Source organism: Ciconia boyciana, chromosome 22, assembly GCF_034638445.1.
Source record: "Ciconia boyciana chromosome 22, ASM3463844v1, whole genome shotgun sequence".
In the NCBI taxonomy this organism is placed as follows: Eukaryota; Metazoa; Chordata; class Aves; order Ciconiiformes; family Ciconiidae; genus Ciconia; species Ciconia boyciana.
Genome location: NC_132955.1, coordinates 114,949 through 131,113, shown reverse-complemented (window position 1 = coordinate 131,113; position 16,165 = coordinate 114,949). Strand labels below are relative to the sequence as shown.

General features: G+C 39.6%; 1 protein-coding gene across 1 annotated transcript; it reads right to left on the bottom strand.

Moving 5' to 3' along the window:
• Positions 1–4,471: 4,471 nt before the first annotated feature.
• On the bottom strand, positions 4,472–11,227 carry SOST (sclerostin). The gene is made up of 2 exons (XM_072886148.1): positions 9,141–11,227; positions 4,472–6,364 (listed from the first exon to the last, which is right to left on the bottom strand). The coding sequence occupies exons 1-2, from the start codon at positions 9,358–9,360 to the stop codon at positions 5,943–5,945; spliced, it is 642 nt and encodes a 213-aa protein (XP_072742249.1). The 5' UTR covers positions 9,361–11,227; the 3' UTR covers positions 4,472–5,942.
• Positions 11,228–16,165: the final 4,938 nt, after the last annotated feature.

Below are 16,165 nucleotides of genomic sequence, written 5' to 3'. Positions count from 1 at the left end.
GCACATCACACACTGGATGTTCCTGGTGCCAGGGTGAACTAGTCGGCCCGTGGTAGCACCAGGGAGAAGCAGGGCTGGGATGGATTACAAGCTTAGATGCTAAAGTGTTCAAGCTGAGTGGTGTGGTTGATACTTTAGAGGGAAGGGATGCCATCCAGAGGGACCTTGACAAGCTAGAGAGGTAGGCCCATGTGAACTTCATGAAGGTGAACAAGGCCAAGTGCAAGGTCCTGCACTTGGGTTGAGGCAATCCCAAAATGGGTACTGGCTGGGCAAGTGGATTGTGAGCAGCCCTGCAGAGAAGGACTTGGGGGTATTAGTGGATGAAAAACTGAATATGAGCTGGCAATGTGCGCTCACAGCCCAGAAGGCCAACCGTATCCTGGGCTGCATCAAAAGCAGCATGGCCAGCAGGTTGAGGGAGGGGATTCTGCCCCTCTACTCCGCTCCAGTGAGACCTCACCTGGAGTACTGTGTTCAGTTCTGGGGGCCCCAGCGTAAGAAAGACATGGACCTCCTCGAGCGGGTCCAGAAGAGGGTCACAAAGATGATCAGGGGACTGGAACACCTCTCCTACCAGGACAGGCTGAGAGAGTTGGGGTTGTTCAGCCTGGAGAAGAGAAGGATGCGGGGAGCCCTCATAGCAGCCTCCAGTACTTAAAGGGGGCCTACAGGAAAGATGGAGAGGGACTCTGTGTCAGAGAGTGTAGTGATAGGATGAGGGGCAATGGTTTTAAACTGAAAGAGGGTAGATTTACGCTAGGTATTGGGAAGAAATTCTTTACTGTGAGGGTGGTGAGACACTGCAACAGGTTGCCCAGAGAAGTTGTGGATGTCCCCTCCCTTGAAGTGTTCAATTTAGCCATACATTGTGATGCAGCAGAGGTGAGATAATGTTTTGAAGACTGGTTTTGTGATCCTTATACTTTTATTTCAGAATTAGCAGGGCTTGTGCTGATGAGTTTTACCTCTACTCAGGTTTTACTGATTAGTTTTATTATCCTCTTTTCACAGTAATAACTTGTCCTCATAAAAGACCCGTGAGAGCTTTTAGGACTGAAAGAAATAGCTAGTTCATGATACAGTGTCAGGAATGGTTAACGGAGACAGAAGAATCAGCATTACTTCCTTCCCTTTGGGCTTCAGGCACAGTACGTTTATTATACTCTAGTGAGAATAAAATTCATTGTGGCATCAAAAAATACAGAAAAGCACCATATTCCTAATTCAATGAAAAGACAACAAGGCATCATGAGCCTTGTCCATGAAACACTGCAGCTGATGTTACAACTCCCCAACACTGAGTGTAAAAACTGTTCCCACAATTCTGGGAACAGAAGAGACATGCCCATCCCTTTGTGTATAACTGGAAAAAACCTTGTGCGGAATTGGCCTTTCATGGCTCTAAGACTGAAAGGGGAGCAGTTGCACTGTTTTGTATAACTGAATAACATCAGCTGTGTTTGTTGCAAGTTCTGCAACTTGTACTGGCTTTATTTTAAACTGTGAGTTATTTTAAAGGTGGACTTCCATTACTTGCCTATCAAGCGGAGTTTCAGTCTATTCAAATTTCAGGTTACAGCTGCACAGTATGTTCAAACCAAACTAAAGCTACATATAAATATGTTCTATGTTAATTTAAGACTTTTGAGCCTGTTTACTATAGAAAAGTTGTTCTGTGCGCCCATATACTGCACTAATTTGAGTGAAACAAGCTAATTATAAGCTGATGTCATATGGCTAAAAAAATACATGTTTATTCCTTCCATATTTCATGATGCTGACTTTCTCAACCACATTTGCAGAACACACACAAAATGTGTTTTCTGGGCCTAGGGCCTCACTGGATAAAGTTATGTTCTTTATTGTGCAATTTGTAATTAAAAAGTTGAACCTCATGCAAAATCTTTGGGACCTTGCGGCTACCAGCAGGCTGTTTGTGCTGCCTGTAAGTTTATCTTTCACTGAATAACAGCAGAATTGTATTTTTGCCAGAAAAAGAAATAAAGTAAGCACACTGACTATTTATTGTAAGTCAGTGAGGATAGCGTAGAGAATGCGCCATGGTTCGTTGTCTGCACAAGCTGGAAATGAAAATGGGGGACAAATGAATGTTCAAAGCTGATTTGGAGAAATCATGAATCCTGTCTGAAAAAAGCAACTTGATTGTTTTTCTCTGGACTACCCATTATGACAGTTGTTCACTTGCTGACAGGCAGCTGTCTCCAGCCAAGCGAAGGTAAATTCAGTGACCTGCTACCACTTATAGTTCAGTAGCACCTAAATTATGTACCAATGTGCTATTTTATTGCAAACATTACAATGAAGAAATTCACTCTTGCCTGAAGAGTTTATAGTCCTGAAGAAAAACTATTTAATGCTTGTTTAAAAGGAGTGCACAGTAGGTCTCTGCCCATTAGAAGGCCCCTTTGGAGTATTTGTTACTCTGAAAGAGCCTGTCCCATGTTATGTCTTGTTTCCAGTAACGTTTCACTGATGTAAGGACAATCTATAAAGTGGCTCTGTTTTCAGTTATTTTCTCTGTGTACAGTATCAAGCTTTTTTCTTTGGAGAAAATTGGAAGCGTATAGATTTTGTGTGAAAGACAAACTGAAACTTCCTGCAGACACTCATTCTCAAACCCTCAGTTAGAGATGGCATCTCCTCTGTACACCATGTCCCTCAAGTCACAAATAATGCTTTCAGCAAATACTGACATAGTGCATTAGACCAGTAAGTCACTCTCTAAATGTCTGTCTTGTTCTAGAGCCTGTAAGTAATATGTACTAATCTGAGGCTAAAATAATGTAAACCTTTATTAGAGATTTAAAAACCAAAAAAGGGAGCGCGCATAAATAAATAAATAAATAAACCCAAATGCTCTGTTTGAAAAGAACCCACAGGGGGTGGGGGAGTGGGTGCGTGGAATGTAGCAGCCTACCTCTGTGAAACATCCCACATTTTTATTTTTCCCGCTGTTTGCAGAACACTACTATTTCCTGTTCCTCTCCTGATAACATAAATTGCAAAAGAGGTGGCTGGAGGGGACTGTTTCGGGAGTAAGATTACAGAAGACTAAGCATATCTGCAGACTGCTCATCTAATCCACTTTTAGCCTGTGGTAAGAAACCAGTCAGAAGCAACTGTAAACAGGATGGGCGTTGAGAGGAAATACAGTAGTGTAAGTGCCTCAGGAGTCCCTGTCCATTGGTATTCTTGTAAAAGCTTTTATAAAATGCAAAGAACCAATCTCTACATTGTAAGTCTGAAAACAGCAAGATTCTGAATGGCAGCTTAAAAGCAGGAAGCTTTTGCACTTTTGGTAGAAGAGAACTGTGTGGGAGGACTGGGGTTTTTTTTGGAAGAGGACATCTTTAAGGTGAAACATTTGGGACAAAGATCTTACTGGTTCACCTGCAGCAGGCCCTGTACTTCTGAACTGCCTGGAATCCAGCATGAAGTCTCAGATAAAGTGGACTAAATCTCTTTCACTTGCTTATCACAGTCAATATTTTAAAAACAATATTCCAGTAACTTTAGATGCCAGTGAGACTGTGGAATAGCTTTTCAGAGGAACTGAACGACTTTTCTTACTTAAGAAGCACTTGCAGGTGTTCATGTTGATTTCCGAAAATTATGCCCCAAATGCCAAATTCCTAACATCAAAGATAAGTCTGGAAAATGTTGTTACAGGTATGACAACTGTTTGTATTAGGTTTTTATATGAAGTATCAAATAAGAGTAGTGAAAGGACACCTTATCTAGTGGCTGCCTTGAAATAGCTGTTCATCTTTACAGCTATATTGAAAGATCTGCACGCTATGTGCAGTCCAAGCTCCGTTTCCCCCAACTTCATTGGAAAATGTCTTTGTTTCTTAAAGAACATGGCCTTATAAATTAAAATGGGCATAGGTCTACAATATTAAATTGTTAAAAAGTTTAACTGTCGCTTGGCAGCACTTGCAAAGGGATTCCACACTTCTTTTTTTTCAATGAGAGAAATCTGAAGCAATCAGATTTCAGCAGAGAAATCTTGATTGACAGTTCACAGACTTCTTGTTTTCTTTGGTGGCTTTATCAGGTTGTGAACATATGAATCAGGAAATGTCACTGGGAGTAGGAGGGAAACTGAAATCAGATGAATTTTTCTTCCCCAGGGGAAGTAGAAATGAGTTCTGAGCTCCACATCTGCCCAGGAAGATTTTTGCCATGAGAAATGTTGTGCATTGGAGCAAGAAGTTCCAGGATGGAGTTTCTTTAGAGATTGTGGGTTGTTGATGGAGAATTAAGGACCCTGACACTCTCTATCACAGAAACTGGAGTCAACACCCTGACTGTTCTGTAATTCACTGGCTTTGCAGCAAATCAGCTTTATACTAGAGCTAAAAATCAATGAGTCTTCCTATAATTAATCATTATTTCTACTTTATTAACAATGTATTTAAAATTAAAAATAACAGACTAATATTTTTAAAGCAGTATTACTTCTCATTCTCTACAAGGAAAAACATTGCATAAATAATTTCTGAGAAAAAAATAAATACGTAATTCACTCTCTGAAACAATACCTTTTCTCTCTAGGTTCTGGTTCCACATAAAATAATTGCAAAATCTATCAACATTGCGAATTTCCATAGTTTATATGATTTCAGCATAAACTCTACATAGAAAATAAGAACAGTGAGGAACTGTTGTCATCCCAAACTGTGTTCATCCGATACTAGGCTTAGCACTTCTACAGGATATATACAGCATGTGACAATTCACTTTCTAATAATATTCTTTAATGTAAAAACACAAACATCAGTCTGAATGTTGAGAAGCTAAGTAAAGGAAAGTTGCTGTCAAACTAAAGACTTACCAAAGTTGCACATACCAAAGACTTTTCTAGAGGAATTAATGACTTTAAAATTAGCAGAGGCTCACTTTTAATGCAGAAGCAGCATCTTACTCCTGGAACTTGGCTTGCACAGTCTTAGCACTACGAAGTGTGTGGCCAGATAATCCAAACTCTACAGAACAGAAAATGTAAATTGATATATCTAAGCTCATACTAAAGTCAATTGTGTTCTAGGAAATAAGGAATAATCAGTATCTTTTATGTTAAATTATGCATATAGTTAGCTGTTTACAGGACAAACATCAGTGAGGTTATCTGGTTTGAGAGAAGCATCCATTTCATAAATGTGCTCCACTTAGAATTTAATTGTTCCTAAAACAAATCCTAGTCCCTAAAACAAATATGGTTTTAGTTGTCAAATCTCAGTTTTGAATCGGTTGATCCTACAGTCTTTTAATTAAAAGTATGAAATAGATTTGTCACACTTTTACTTTTTTTTTGAGAACATGAGTGTCATATTTTGATTTTTGTGTTTTAGAGGAAACAGCTGGGGCATGAGGACAGCTGACAGGATGTTAATTTCCCAACGATTTGACTTCAGTCACCATAACTGTTGAAATCCTTGCTATCACTAACTTTCTACAACTCATCCAGAGAGTGGTAACTCTCCTGGTGCTTCCCTAATCGCATGCTTGTCCTGCATCATGGCACTTATAAAAGTGGGAAAGGGATCTCAGTGTTCTTTTCACATAAAGCGAGTAGAATGACTTCTAACAAAGTGTGATTGTCACCAGAACAGCTTCACTTTCCTCTGCCTTCCTGCTTGTACAAGCCACATGACCTCACGTGAATCTCCAAGGTGTACCTCTCCTCTCAGACTGAATTTAGATGTTGCTACCTCCAGCTCAGTTTCTCTCATTCTCTTATCAGACCATAACTGCTATAATCTGATAGATTTTTGACTATGTGAGCCTTTGACCCAGCTTAGCAGAAGGAATTGGAACCTACTGCAGTCAGAACGCCATGCTGTGGCCTGTGAGTGCCATGTGATGTTTTGTAAAATATCCAGAGCTTCTAGGCTGTTACCACTCAGAGCCACCTTCTAATAAGCATTTTCTAACTCATGCTGGTTAGATTTGCTGCTCCTGGCTCTGGAGAGACGGGGCTTCTTGTTCTTCTGAGGCCTGACAGTTTCCTTTCCAAAGTCCTTCAGCTCAGACTGGTTGTGGTAGCGAGTGTAGCGCTTGCATTTGCAGGACGTGACAGCTCGGAATTTGTAAGTCCGAGTCTCTTCCTCGGGACAAGCCATCTGGATGCGCTGCGTGCGAGTGTGAGCAGGAATGCAGCGATAATCCAGGGCATTCTGACGCCACCACTTCCCTCTGCCAATAGAGTTGGGAAGGAGGTGTGAGGGCACACACTGACCAGAGCAGACCAGCTCCTTGACAGGCTTGATGCTGCGGCAAGGCCCCTCCGTGACATAGCGGGTGGTTCGCATTTCTCTACAGCTAAAGTCGGAAGCATCTGCAAACAAGAAACACATTAATTACTGACAACTTTCTTCCCCATCCTTGAGAAAGCACTTCTTTGTTTCCATAGCAGATATGTAGCTCTGAGCTAGATACAAGTTGGACATCCCGAATGGCAGAATTGGGGAACAGTATCTCCAAAGATTCACTCGTGCAGCTTCTGAATATTTGGCTACTCTAGTTATGAGACCCTTAAACAACAAGGTACAAATGGATGAATAAAATCCTTCTCTTGCCACTAAGTAAATTCCATGTCAGGGTTGTGCAGGTGGGCAGTGGAACTTCTGAAGTGTAACCCCAGCAGCAGCAGTTACTTCATGGGAAATTTTGATGGGATTCTCCTGGCTTCATTTACCTTTGGGCAAAACCTTCCCCCATTGCTCTAGTTTATTGACTTCAGAGGTCGACTCCAGATTTAAATTCTTTTGCAACAAAGAAAGTGTTCCTTAAGTGATTTTTAACTAGCATAACGTGTTCCACGTTAGGGAAATGAGCAGGTAACAAGAGGGCTAAGGAATTCCCACTCTTCAGGCATTACGTTTCCCAAGTTTACTGCTCTCTGTGATAATCCACATGTCCCGCATAATTTCCTTCAGACAGTTAGAGGCATCTTCTGGCTGATTAGGAACCTTACAGTGGGTTTTTTCCCCCCTTTTTCTCAATGGATAGCTATAGGCAAATGAAACATTAGGAAACACAAGATTTTTTTTGCATTAAGGATTTAGAAAAACTTTCCAATTGTAGGAACACACTTTTTCCGAAGGCGTCTCTTTTGCCAAGTGACATGCTTGGCTAATTGACTTGTTTGGAAGACAAAGAATTTGATTTTTGAAGGTGTTTATCAAATACCTTAATCTAGATAAGCACATGTTAATGTTCTTCTCTTAGTCAAAAGGATAGTTTTAACTCAGGAACACTACTTGTGGTGGATATCCTCAAAGGTCAGCTTACAAAGAGAAGGTTGTGTCTGTTAGGTCCATTCTTCTTGCTGTGCACAAGGTGGTTCCCTCCTTAGTACATCAAAAGAGAACTCTGACCCTGAGTCATTAGTGATAGAACAATATTTGTACAGACATTTTAATTTTTGTTTTTCCTGTGACGTACAGAAACATGATTTTTAGTGCTCAGGTTTCAAGGACTGCATTAATGAAATGAAACAATCCTTGTCATTATGCTGTGGCAAAAATGCTGACAACTGAACACCATGTGCACAGAGTCTAATCCTCCCAAGTTCCTATAGCTTTTAAGAAAATGATGTCTGTCTATGTAAAAAATAATGCTCTGAATCAGGCGTATTGTACCACCATAGCACATAGGCAGATACAGTTAAATATACAGGCATTTGCCTCAGCTATATAGGTTTATTTTCTGTGCATATATGTCCTGTCCTGTATGTGTGCAGGTTCCACATACTGCAAAATTATTAATGGTCTGGTGCAACTTCATGTGTCCTGGGAAGGTCTGGCCACTTTGGATCATCATTTTGATTCCTTGTGTTAAAGATGTTAAAATAAGTATGCAAGACCATTTTATATCTTGAATAACTGCCCAGTCTCCTTCACTCTCTGTTTCTTAAGTAAATGTCCTTTCCACTTCAAAAAAAATGCACATATCGGTGGGACAGATTCCCCCCCAGTTGATGTCAGAGTAGTAAGAGGCTAAAAAATTAAGGTATTTAAGACCCTTATGCAGTCACACTCTCAAAAACAGAACTTCATTTTTTTTTCTTGTAAAATATTGTTAATGCTATGGTTTTAAACACCTTAACCGACAGTTGCAGCAGAAAAACAGTTCCCTTCCAGTTGTCCCGGAAAAAGAAGGCTAGCTCAGAGCTGCAATGCACAATAGTGGAAACTGTAAGTTTGACTTCTTGCTAACATGCATTTGGTAGCCAAATGTGTCAGTCTGGAGGACCAAGTTTGCCCCATTTGCCAGTAGAACACTTCTTTAAAGTACCTTTCTCTGTCTGGTGCTAACTTCCCATCTTCCATCTCTCCCCACAAAGCTTGTGTTTTGCATCGTTGCTAATGTTAGACATTTGGCCAAATGCAGTGACAATATATTATGAAGTATGTCAGTGCTGTTGAAGCAGCCAAACTGATTCCAAGATTGCACACTTCTGCAAAAGAGAGTCCCCTCCAATTCATTTGGGCATTAATTCCCCTTGGGAGTGCTTTAACTGTTCATAAAAGCTTTTTTGGCTGCTGGAATCTGGCTGAAAATCTGGCTGTTGGCAAAGCACAGTGAGCAGCACACTTCTCTCATCTAGCTGAATGCAACCTCCATGTGCCATTTTTGCTGTATGAGCTTAGACATCACTAGTGTGACTCTTTCTAAACATTAAGAATTTATATTATTATCTCCACTGTCAACCCACTGCCCCATCCTAACATCAAAGAGAGAAAGATGACTTGTGATATTTCCTCACAGTGCTTGCAAGCACAAAACACAGAGAAATTTAAGTAGTATCTTCTACAGGTTTTATGTATTGCAGTTGTGTCTGCAGAGAGCAGCTGGGCAGAATAGGAATGCGTATTGTAGTAGCTAAGGATTGTTGGAAGGATAGACCATATTTTACATCAGTAAACTCCGGTATATCCCTTCTAACATTTACACTGATACTTCTTCAATAGTAGATGTAACTCCCTATCACTTACACCACTAGGTCCACACCTAAAGGTCTTAATAAATAAACATATATGATAACAAGTGTTCTTTTACAAACTGTCTGTTAGGGTCCAAAACAGTAATAATGATGTTATTTTCCTTACCGTTAGGGTCTGGAGCTTGTTGTATGTGTCTTCCTCCATGCTTTGCCTGGTTCATTGTGTTGTTGTTGCTGAAAGTCTGCTCCATCGGTGTTTCTGTATTTTCAGTCATCTCAGGAATGATTTCTGTGGCATCATTTTTAAACATTTGCCACCCTTCCACAGATCGAAATGCAATTTGTACTAAGACACAGATAGAGCACACAGCCCAAGAGATCTGCATGGTGGCAGCTCACAGATTAGCTTTTCAGCACCCTGACAGTCTCAGATCCCAGGCAAAGGCACATTATTCCCCTTTTTTAAATCCTTTTTAGAACCAAGCCAGCCAATGACTATACAAAGTGGGAAGGGCCAGACAACAACTCATTCATCTCAGCTTTTGTCAGTGTGAAATAAAATGGGTGTGTGGGGGTGGGTTAGTGACAATATTATACAACTTCTATGTAAAAACTTCTCATATGCGCTTCATTTTTGTGCCTGGCAACAATGGTGATTGACAAGACTAGGATGAATTGCAACCTGACAAGTCTTTCTGCAGTTTTTTCTAACAATGTTATAATTAAAACCTGCTTCTACCTCCATATTTGAATCTTTGGCTATTGCCTTTTCCAAAGGTTTTTCAGACTTTTTATTTTTACTGTTGTTCTTCCACTTCCCCCCCGCCCCCGGTATAAAGTCAGCAAATCTAGAAACTGGAGCTCAGTAGTTACGCTTTTCTGTCTCTGCAGGCAAATGATTGGGGGGGGGGGAGGGTAGCTTTTTTTTCCTTTACAAAACAAGGACCTCTACATTTTGTTTCACGAATGTACTGAAAGAAACAGGAAAGAGCTTCTTTTCAAAATGAGAAGTTGTTTTGTCTAGTTTTCCTTAAAAAATAGGATACTTAGAATATGTTAGTTGGGGTAAACAGCCACCATGTTGTACATCATGCTTTTTGATGTGCTCTTTCTCACATTTTTATCACTTTTTTTAAAAAAAGCATTTGCATTTGCTTTAAAGTCATTGCATACTACTACTTCTGCTGACATTCTGTGCAAGTGTTGAATATAGGACATTTGTTTATTTTAAACACAAGAACATGACCAGACTGATTTCCATTCATGATGCAACCAGCAAAAAGAGAGAATTGATGACCTTATGTCTAGGGCACCTATGCCCAAGATGTATTAATGTGTCAAGTTTTAAAATCTCATCTATGGTATTCATCTTCCTTGCAAAAACATTATGATAGTGGTGATAGTTGCATTATTTCTTTGTCTCAAGACCACAAACACTTTCAAGTTATTTGCAAATGATGTCAGGCTAAATACATTAATTGGAATGCATCTCAGCTTTTAGTAAGGTTAGATACTACATTGAGCTCATCCTAGCTACTGAAAGTAAAATGTTTGCTTAAAGCAGTAGAGGGACACCCATGTGTGTTACTGCAATATTTGTCGCATACGTCCTCATGAAAATATTTAATGTAGAAGAGATTCAAAAGTGATTCACTGTCTGACTTTTCCCTACTACTGTTAAGACTCATTACCTAAGGCTTGCATTCCATTCTGACAATCCCCCTGACCTGGCACGGAAAACAGGTGTCACCAAATTTAAAGTGGAGGTGTATTCTCCCTTGGTGTGATCTTGACAATAAATAACAGATTTAAGCAACGACCTGAGGACAGTTTACCTTTTCAGTCTTACACACAGAAACACACACAGCAGATGCACTAGTGGTACTGAGTTTCACAAGCTTTAGCCTACCTGCGCTGTACAGTGGTCCTTTCCTAAAAGAATAGCATCTGAAATACATTGTGACACGCTTTCTCTCCTACCCTTTCTCTCTGCCCAAAATTATAGAGATTTGCATTCTCAGAAGAGCCCTCCTTTCCAAATATTCCAAAGAACCTCTAAAAGCAACCATGGACTGTGTTGCATACAACTGTGTGCCCTTACTGTCTGTTCCCTTTCCTCCAGCCCACATCTTATGCATCCTACCATCTCAGAAATTACTCTGTTTTTATGGAGGGATACAATATACTATTTTCTTTTTACAAGAATTTTTTTTCTCCACAGCCAGTGAGGATTTCATTCTTTAATACAGACTGTTGTCACATAATTTGCCTCAGATGTGCTGATTCCTTTTTCCCTATAAGCAGCAGCAGCAGCAGCAGCAGCAGCAGCAGCAGCAGCACCACCACCACCACCACCACCACCACCACCACCACCACCACCACCACCACCACCACCACCACTGATTATCTTTCATTCATAACTGCCTCCTTTACTCGAAGTAGTTAATGATGGTCTCACAAATACAGGAAACCCAAACACTCAGCCATTGCCAATGTTTTTCTAAGCATAATTTTTCTCACTTATGAGTAAGTCTATTTCTGGCTTAGAGCTACAGCTGAAAGCTATTCAATGGCAAGGGATACACAGCTTCCCAGGGGCATCACATGATTGCCCACCAAATAAAAAGGATTCAGAAGAAAAGACAGACACCAGCTTGGAAAGCTCTGGAACCACCTTCCTTGCAGATTTTGGTTGGTTGGTTAGTTGGTTTGTTTGGGGTTTGTTTTTTTTTTCCTTCAAAGAACAGGCTAGACTACCATGATTAAGTTATACTTGAAATTGTGTACAATGATGTCAAGCTCTGCTTTCAGGCCTTACAATACAGCTATTTTTTCTTTTCTTTGGAAATACTGACACGTGATCTTCTAAGGGCTCTCAAAGGAATAAAATGCTGTGGGGTTGTGTTTGCTTTTTTAAATTTTTTTTTAAACTGAACAAGTTGGGAAGGATGACCAGGAACTAAACAAAGATTTTTAACTTGGTATTATCTTTGTCAGATAGGAATACCATGTTGTAGTAGTGTTCACCAACAGTGACCTTGTCCAAAGTGAGATCACAGCTTGTGAGTATGGAATATGTGAGAGTGACCATGGAGTACAGTGGAAAAGCAGAACAGGAGAGCAAGAAAATTGAGTACTGGTAATCACTGAACCATTACTACCTATTCACTCCCCTATTTAAATGCCTTCAGAATTGTATCTATCAAAGCTCAGTTTCTGTTGATTTCTCTTCCGTAATGTCTGCCTCGAGAATATTTCCAAAAGCTTTTTGTCGAGAATATTTCTAACAGTCAGTGTAGGCCTGCTACAGAGAACCACATTTACAGTAATCGTCACATAAAACATAAAAATTTTCTTGGTGTAGCTTCTCTAAGTACTTAAACAATTCCCTCTGTTAACTGTCTTAACATTTATCTGTATTACCCACTGGGAGAAATAATACCAAAAAATCTATGAAAGTAAAAATCAGAAGCTATATTTAGCCTCTGGCTTAAAACGTCTCATCCGCAAGCTAGGAGGGCAGCCTAATAGAGGCAAGTAAAGAATCCAAATCCCATAGACATTCAGATTCCTTAACTACAAAAACATTCTTCCACATCCTGTAGCTGCCTGCCTGCTCACGGTACTTTCTGCAACAAAGCAGACATGGTCTGGGCTGCAGCCCCCCCCAAATAATTGATTTTTGCACTGTTAATGAAGCACAGGGGAAAAAAAGGACATATCAAGGACACTTTCAGAATGAACCCTCCCCCACCAGGGTGGAACTGAGTTTGGATCCTCTATATTTAGAACTGGGATGCTATTTTCTGAGCTGAAAAAACACCACCCTTAGCCATGCTAAGAAGGAATCAGACATATTAGGGGAGCAGGTACACGGAGTAAATTGGCATCATATACTTAGCCTGAATGCGTTGCTGCTGCTTTCTGGACTGACTTCTGTCCTGATGTGCCTGCATTGCAACACTGTACTATGAAGGCAGGCACATATAAACCAGTTTCTGGGATCAGCTCTGTCACTTCTAACTTCTGGTGCCCACTATGCACTCCCCTCTGCCCACACCTGGGCCAAGGGGTGTTCTGTCACCTACCCAGGCCCTAAGACATACGTGTGCAATTTAAGCTTATCCGTGGACAATGGCTCATAATTTACACACTGCCCAGGAATTCAGTTTCTGACATGTTCAAGAACTTGTTTGCTTCTCAAACAGTTCTTTTTCTAAGATGCTGCTAAGCCACCCTTGCCCAAGCAACTTTTATCTGTCTCATAAGAATTTTGCTGGGTCACATACTACCTTGTGAATATATCAATCTGAATGCTTTGATGTGATCTCCTCCAAGTAGCCAAGAATAAATGGAATCTTAGTATTCTCCCACCAGAGACCAGCAAATGCACTGATAAATCATCTGGTGGCTTGCCTTTTTCAGCGATAAGACAAGAATACTTTAGATTCCCACAACAGCATTGTTCAGGGATGGAATGATGACTATCCAGTGAAGAATAACAAGCCTACAGCTCCATCTGGTGAGTCAGCTAGCCAGCGACCTTGGCATACTGGAATTAAAATAATAAAAAACAAACCTCCAACACTTACTTGAATTACTCACACAATCTGCATTTCCAGGATTTATTTGCAGAATAGAAGAAATGAATAGGACACTAATTCTCACAAACAAGTCCTTAGAAGATACCTCTCAGGCCTGTTCTATTTTCAGTTTTACTCATTGGCGAAGCCCAGAAAGTAATTTTAGAAGAAACCTCTGTGCTATACTAAGTGAGATTCCATTAGATAGTCCCTCTGTGCTAAAACCATTATAGTAAACTAGCAGAACTAATTTAAAAAAAGAAGCGAGAAAATCCTGCTTCTAGTTCTAGCATCAGAGATTTAATTAGTTCTGGACAACAGAAGACAGCTCAATTAAAATATTTAAATGATGAAAACAGAAGACAGCTCAGTAAACATATTTAAATGATGAAAACAAACATTGCAAATATCCTTTCTGCTGTTCTCCTTTGCTCAGCAGGAGGAAGATATATTTGACACAAGTTTGTTTTCCAACTCAGAGAGCATGTAGTGTTCTTATACACAGTGCTTTTCATCTTCAAAGCCTTTTATGAAGATTAATTAATTCTCACATCACCAAAAGAGGTAAGCCACGCATACTCATGTTGTAGCAGAAAAACATGTCCAATACTAACACAGGCTCAACATCCAAAAAAAGGAATTACAATACAACATACTGTGGCTGCTAGTCCTGCATTTGGATGCTATTAATTCTAAGTTTGAAATAACTTCAAGAAATGTTCACTTTTGAGCAGTGACATACTGCAACATTCACTCATGTAGTACTTTCTGACAGCACCTATGGTTCAGAGTACCATGCCAGATACACCACTTGTTGTCAACATAGTAGTCTCAGCTGCAGGACCAAAGGATGAAGAAAGCACTCAGAAAATGTTATTTTTGCTTTGAATCTTAATTTTTAGTTACAAACTTCTCTCCTGTACTTATGCAATGGCTGAGAAAGATTTAGTTCAGCATGAGTAGAAGGTGAATTTAGTTTTACATATATAATCATTTTATCAATCTGGACTTTCTTCTTTGTTCCTTGCTATAAAATGCTAACAGCTTCTTGCCTCTACTCTTCCCCTCCTCCAACTTCACTAACTCTTAAGTACAAAAACCCCAAGCTTTTGCTTTTTTTTCATTGTGCTGGGTTTGACATGGTAGATATCATTATTCTATGATAGATGCATATTTTACAGAGAACCCATCCCTTCTCCAGAGTGCTATCTACACAAAAAGTACCACGCTGCTATTCAGGATAAACATATTAATGTAAATCCAGATCACACTGTTTTAGCTATAACCAAGAGGTTTCAACTCAAAAAATGTAGTGTTGCTATTTGCAACAAATAGTTGTTTTAAAAAATATCTTCCCCAATTAGAATGCTTGGAAGGAACATCTCACAGCAAGGGGCAGGTGTGCAGTAATTTCAGAAGAAAAAAAAGGTGTATTTCTTCCACTACTTTCTCAATTTCATATTACATGGAAAGAAAGCTCTCATTCTTGTTTTTATACAATCTTTCCTTCTACAATCAGAAAGAGAAATTTAGAAGTATACAGCATATCATTATGGATTAGAGGCATATGAGCTCTTCTTGGCCAGCTAAAATAGGCAGAGGAATTTGCAACATTACCGTACTTAAACAGCAAGATAAGACTAAAAGAGGAAGGGTATGATCCATTAATGGAGCAGTGGTCTGACATTCTAACTATTTTTAGCCTACTCTAAAAGCAGAGCTAGAAATGGTTTCATTACTGAGTCACTCAAAATAAGATATACCGTCTTAGAGCTCAATTTTTAAAATCAATTTATAGCATTGTCTTATTTATTCCTCTCCACCCTCATATTACAGAACTTTTGTTAAATCAGTTTTGTTATACTGAGATAAATGGGCCAGAGTACCACTGAAGTTACCACTAGAAGTGAGCAGTGTCCTATGAATTAAAGGAACATCTTGAATATAAGAACAAATTCCTGTATGTCTTGATTTGTCAGTATTTCTTGATACTGACAAATACAAAAACATCACCATAAGGTAAACAGACTCAATTTTAATAATCCATTCTGTTTTTAATCTGACAACTATTAGCCTTCTTACAATCTACGAAAGAGTAATAAAAATCTAATGTCTAATGGTTTCTTAGCTCTTTAATGGACTGGAATTTTTGAGTTCTAAGTAACAGGTCAAAGACAAAGTGCATGCACATGAATCTCCATTTTTTTCTTGTAGTGCAGATAGGTATTATGAATACATGGTGTGAGAGGAGATAGAAAGAAAAAATCTATGCCCATAGTACAAATTTTAAAAGGATGATTTATAAGTAAGACTGCAGTATGAAAGAGTCAGTATAGTAGAAAAGATAAGGCCAGTATTCCTGTTCCCCAAGCTACAACGCATGGAATTAGTAACCAAGAATTCTGAAGAAGCAGTTCATTTAATACTGATAGAAGGGGAGAAAGGGGAGAGGTGTGTAGTTAGCCAATGAAACCGACTACTGCTCCTTATTACTGAACCCTCCCCATGCAACGCAAGCTCTGAACGCTGACTGACTGGAGGGGATGAAAGGAAACACTATGTAGAGTGTTCCCCAGTTGTCCCTTTAAAGGACACAAAAGAGAAAAGG

Excerpts from the sequence above, each read along its gene's own strand:
- SOST (XM_072886148.1), bottom strand. The coding sequence starts at position 9,360 with ATGCAGATCTCTTGGGCTGTGTGCTCTATCTGTGTCTTAGTACAAATT. Across the intron at positions 6,365-9,140 it reads ACAAGCTCCAGACCCTAACG|ATGCTTCCGACTTTAGCTGT; the intron begins GTAAGGAAAATA and ends TCTTGTTTGCAG.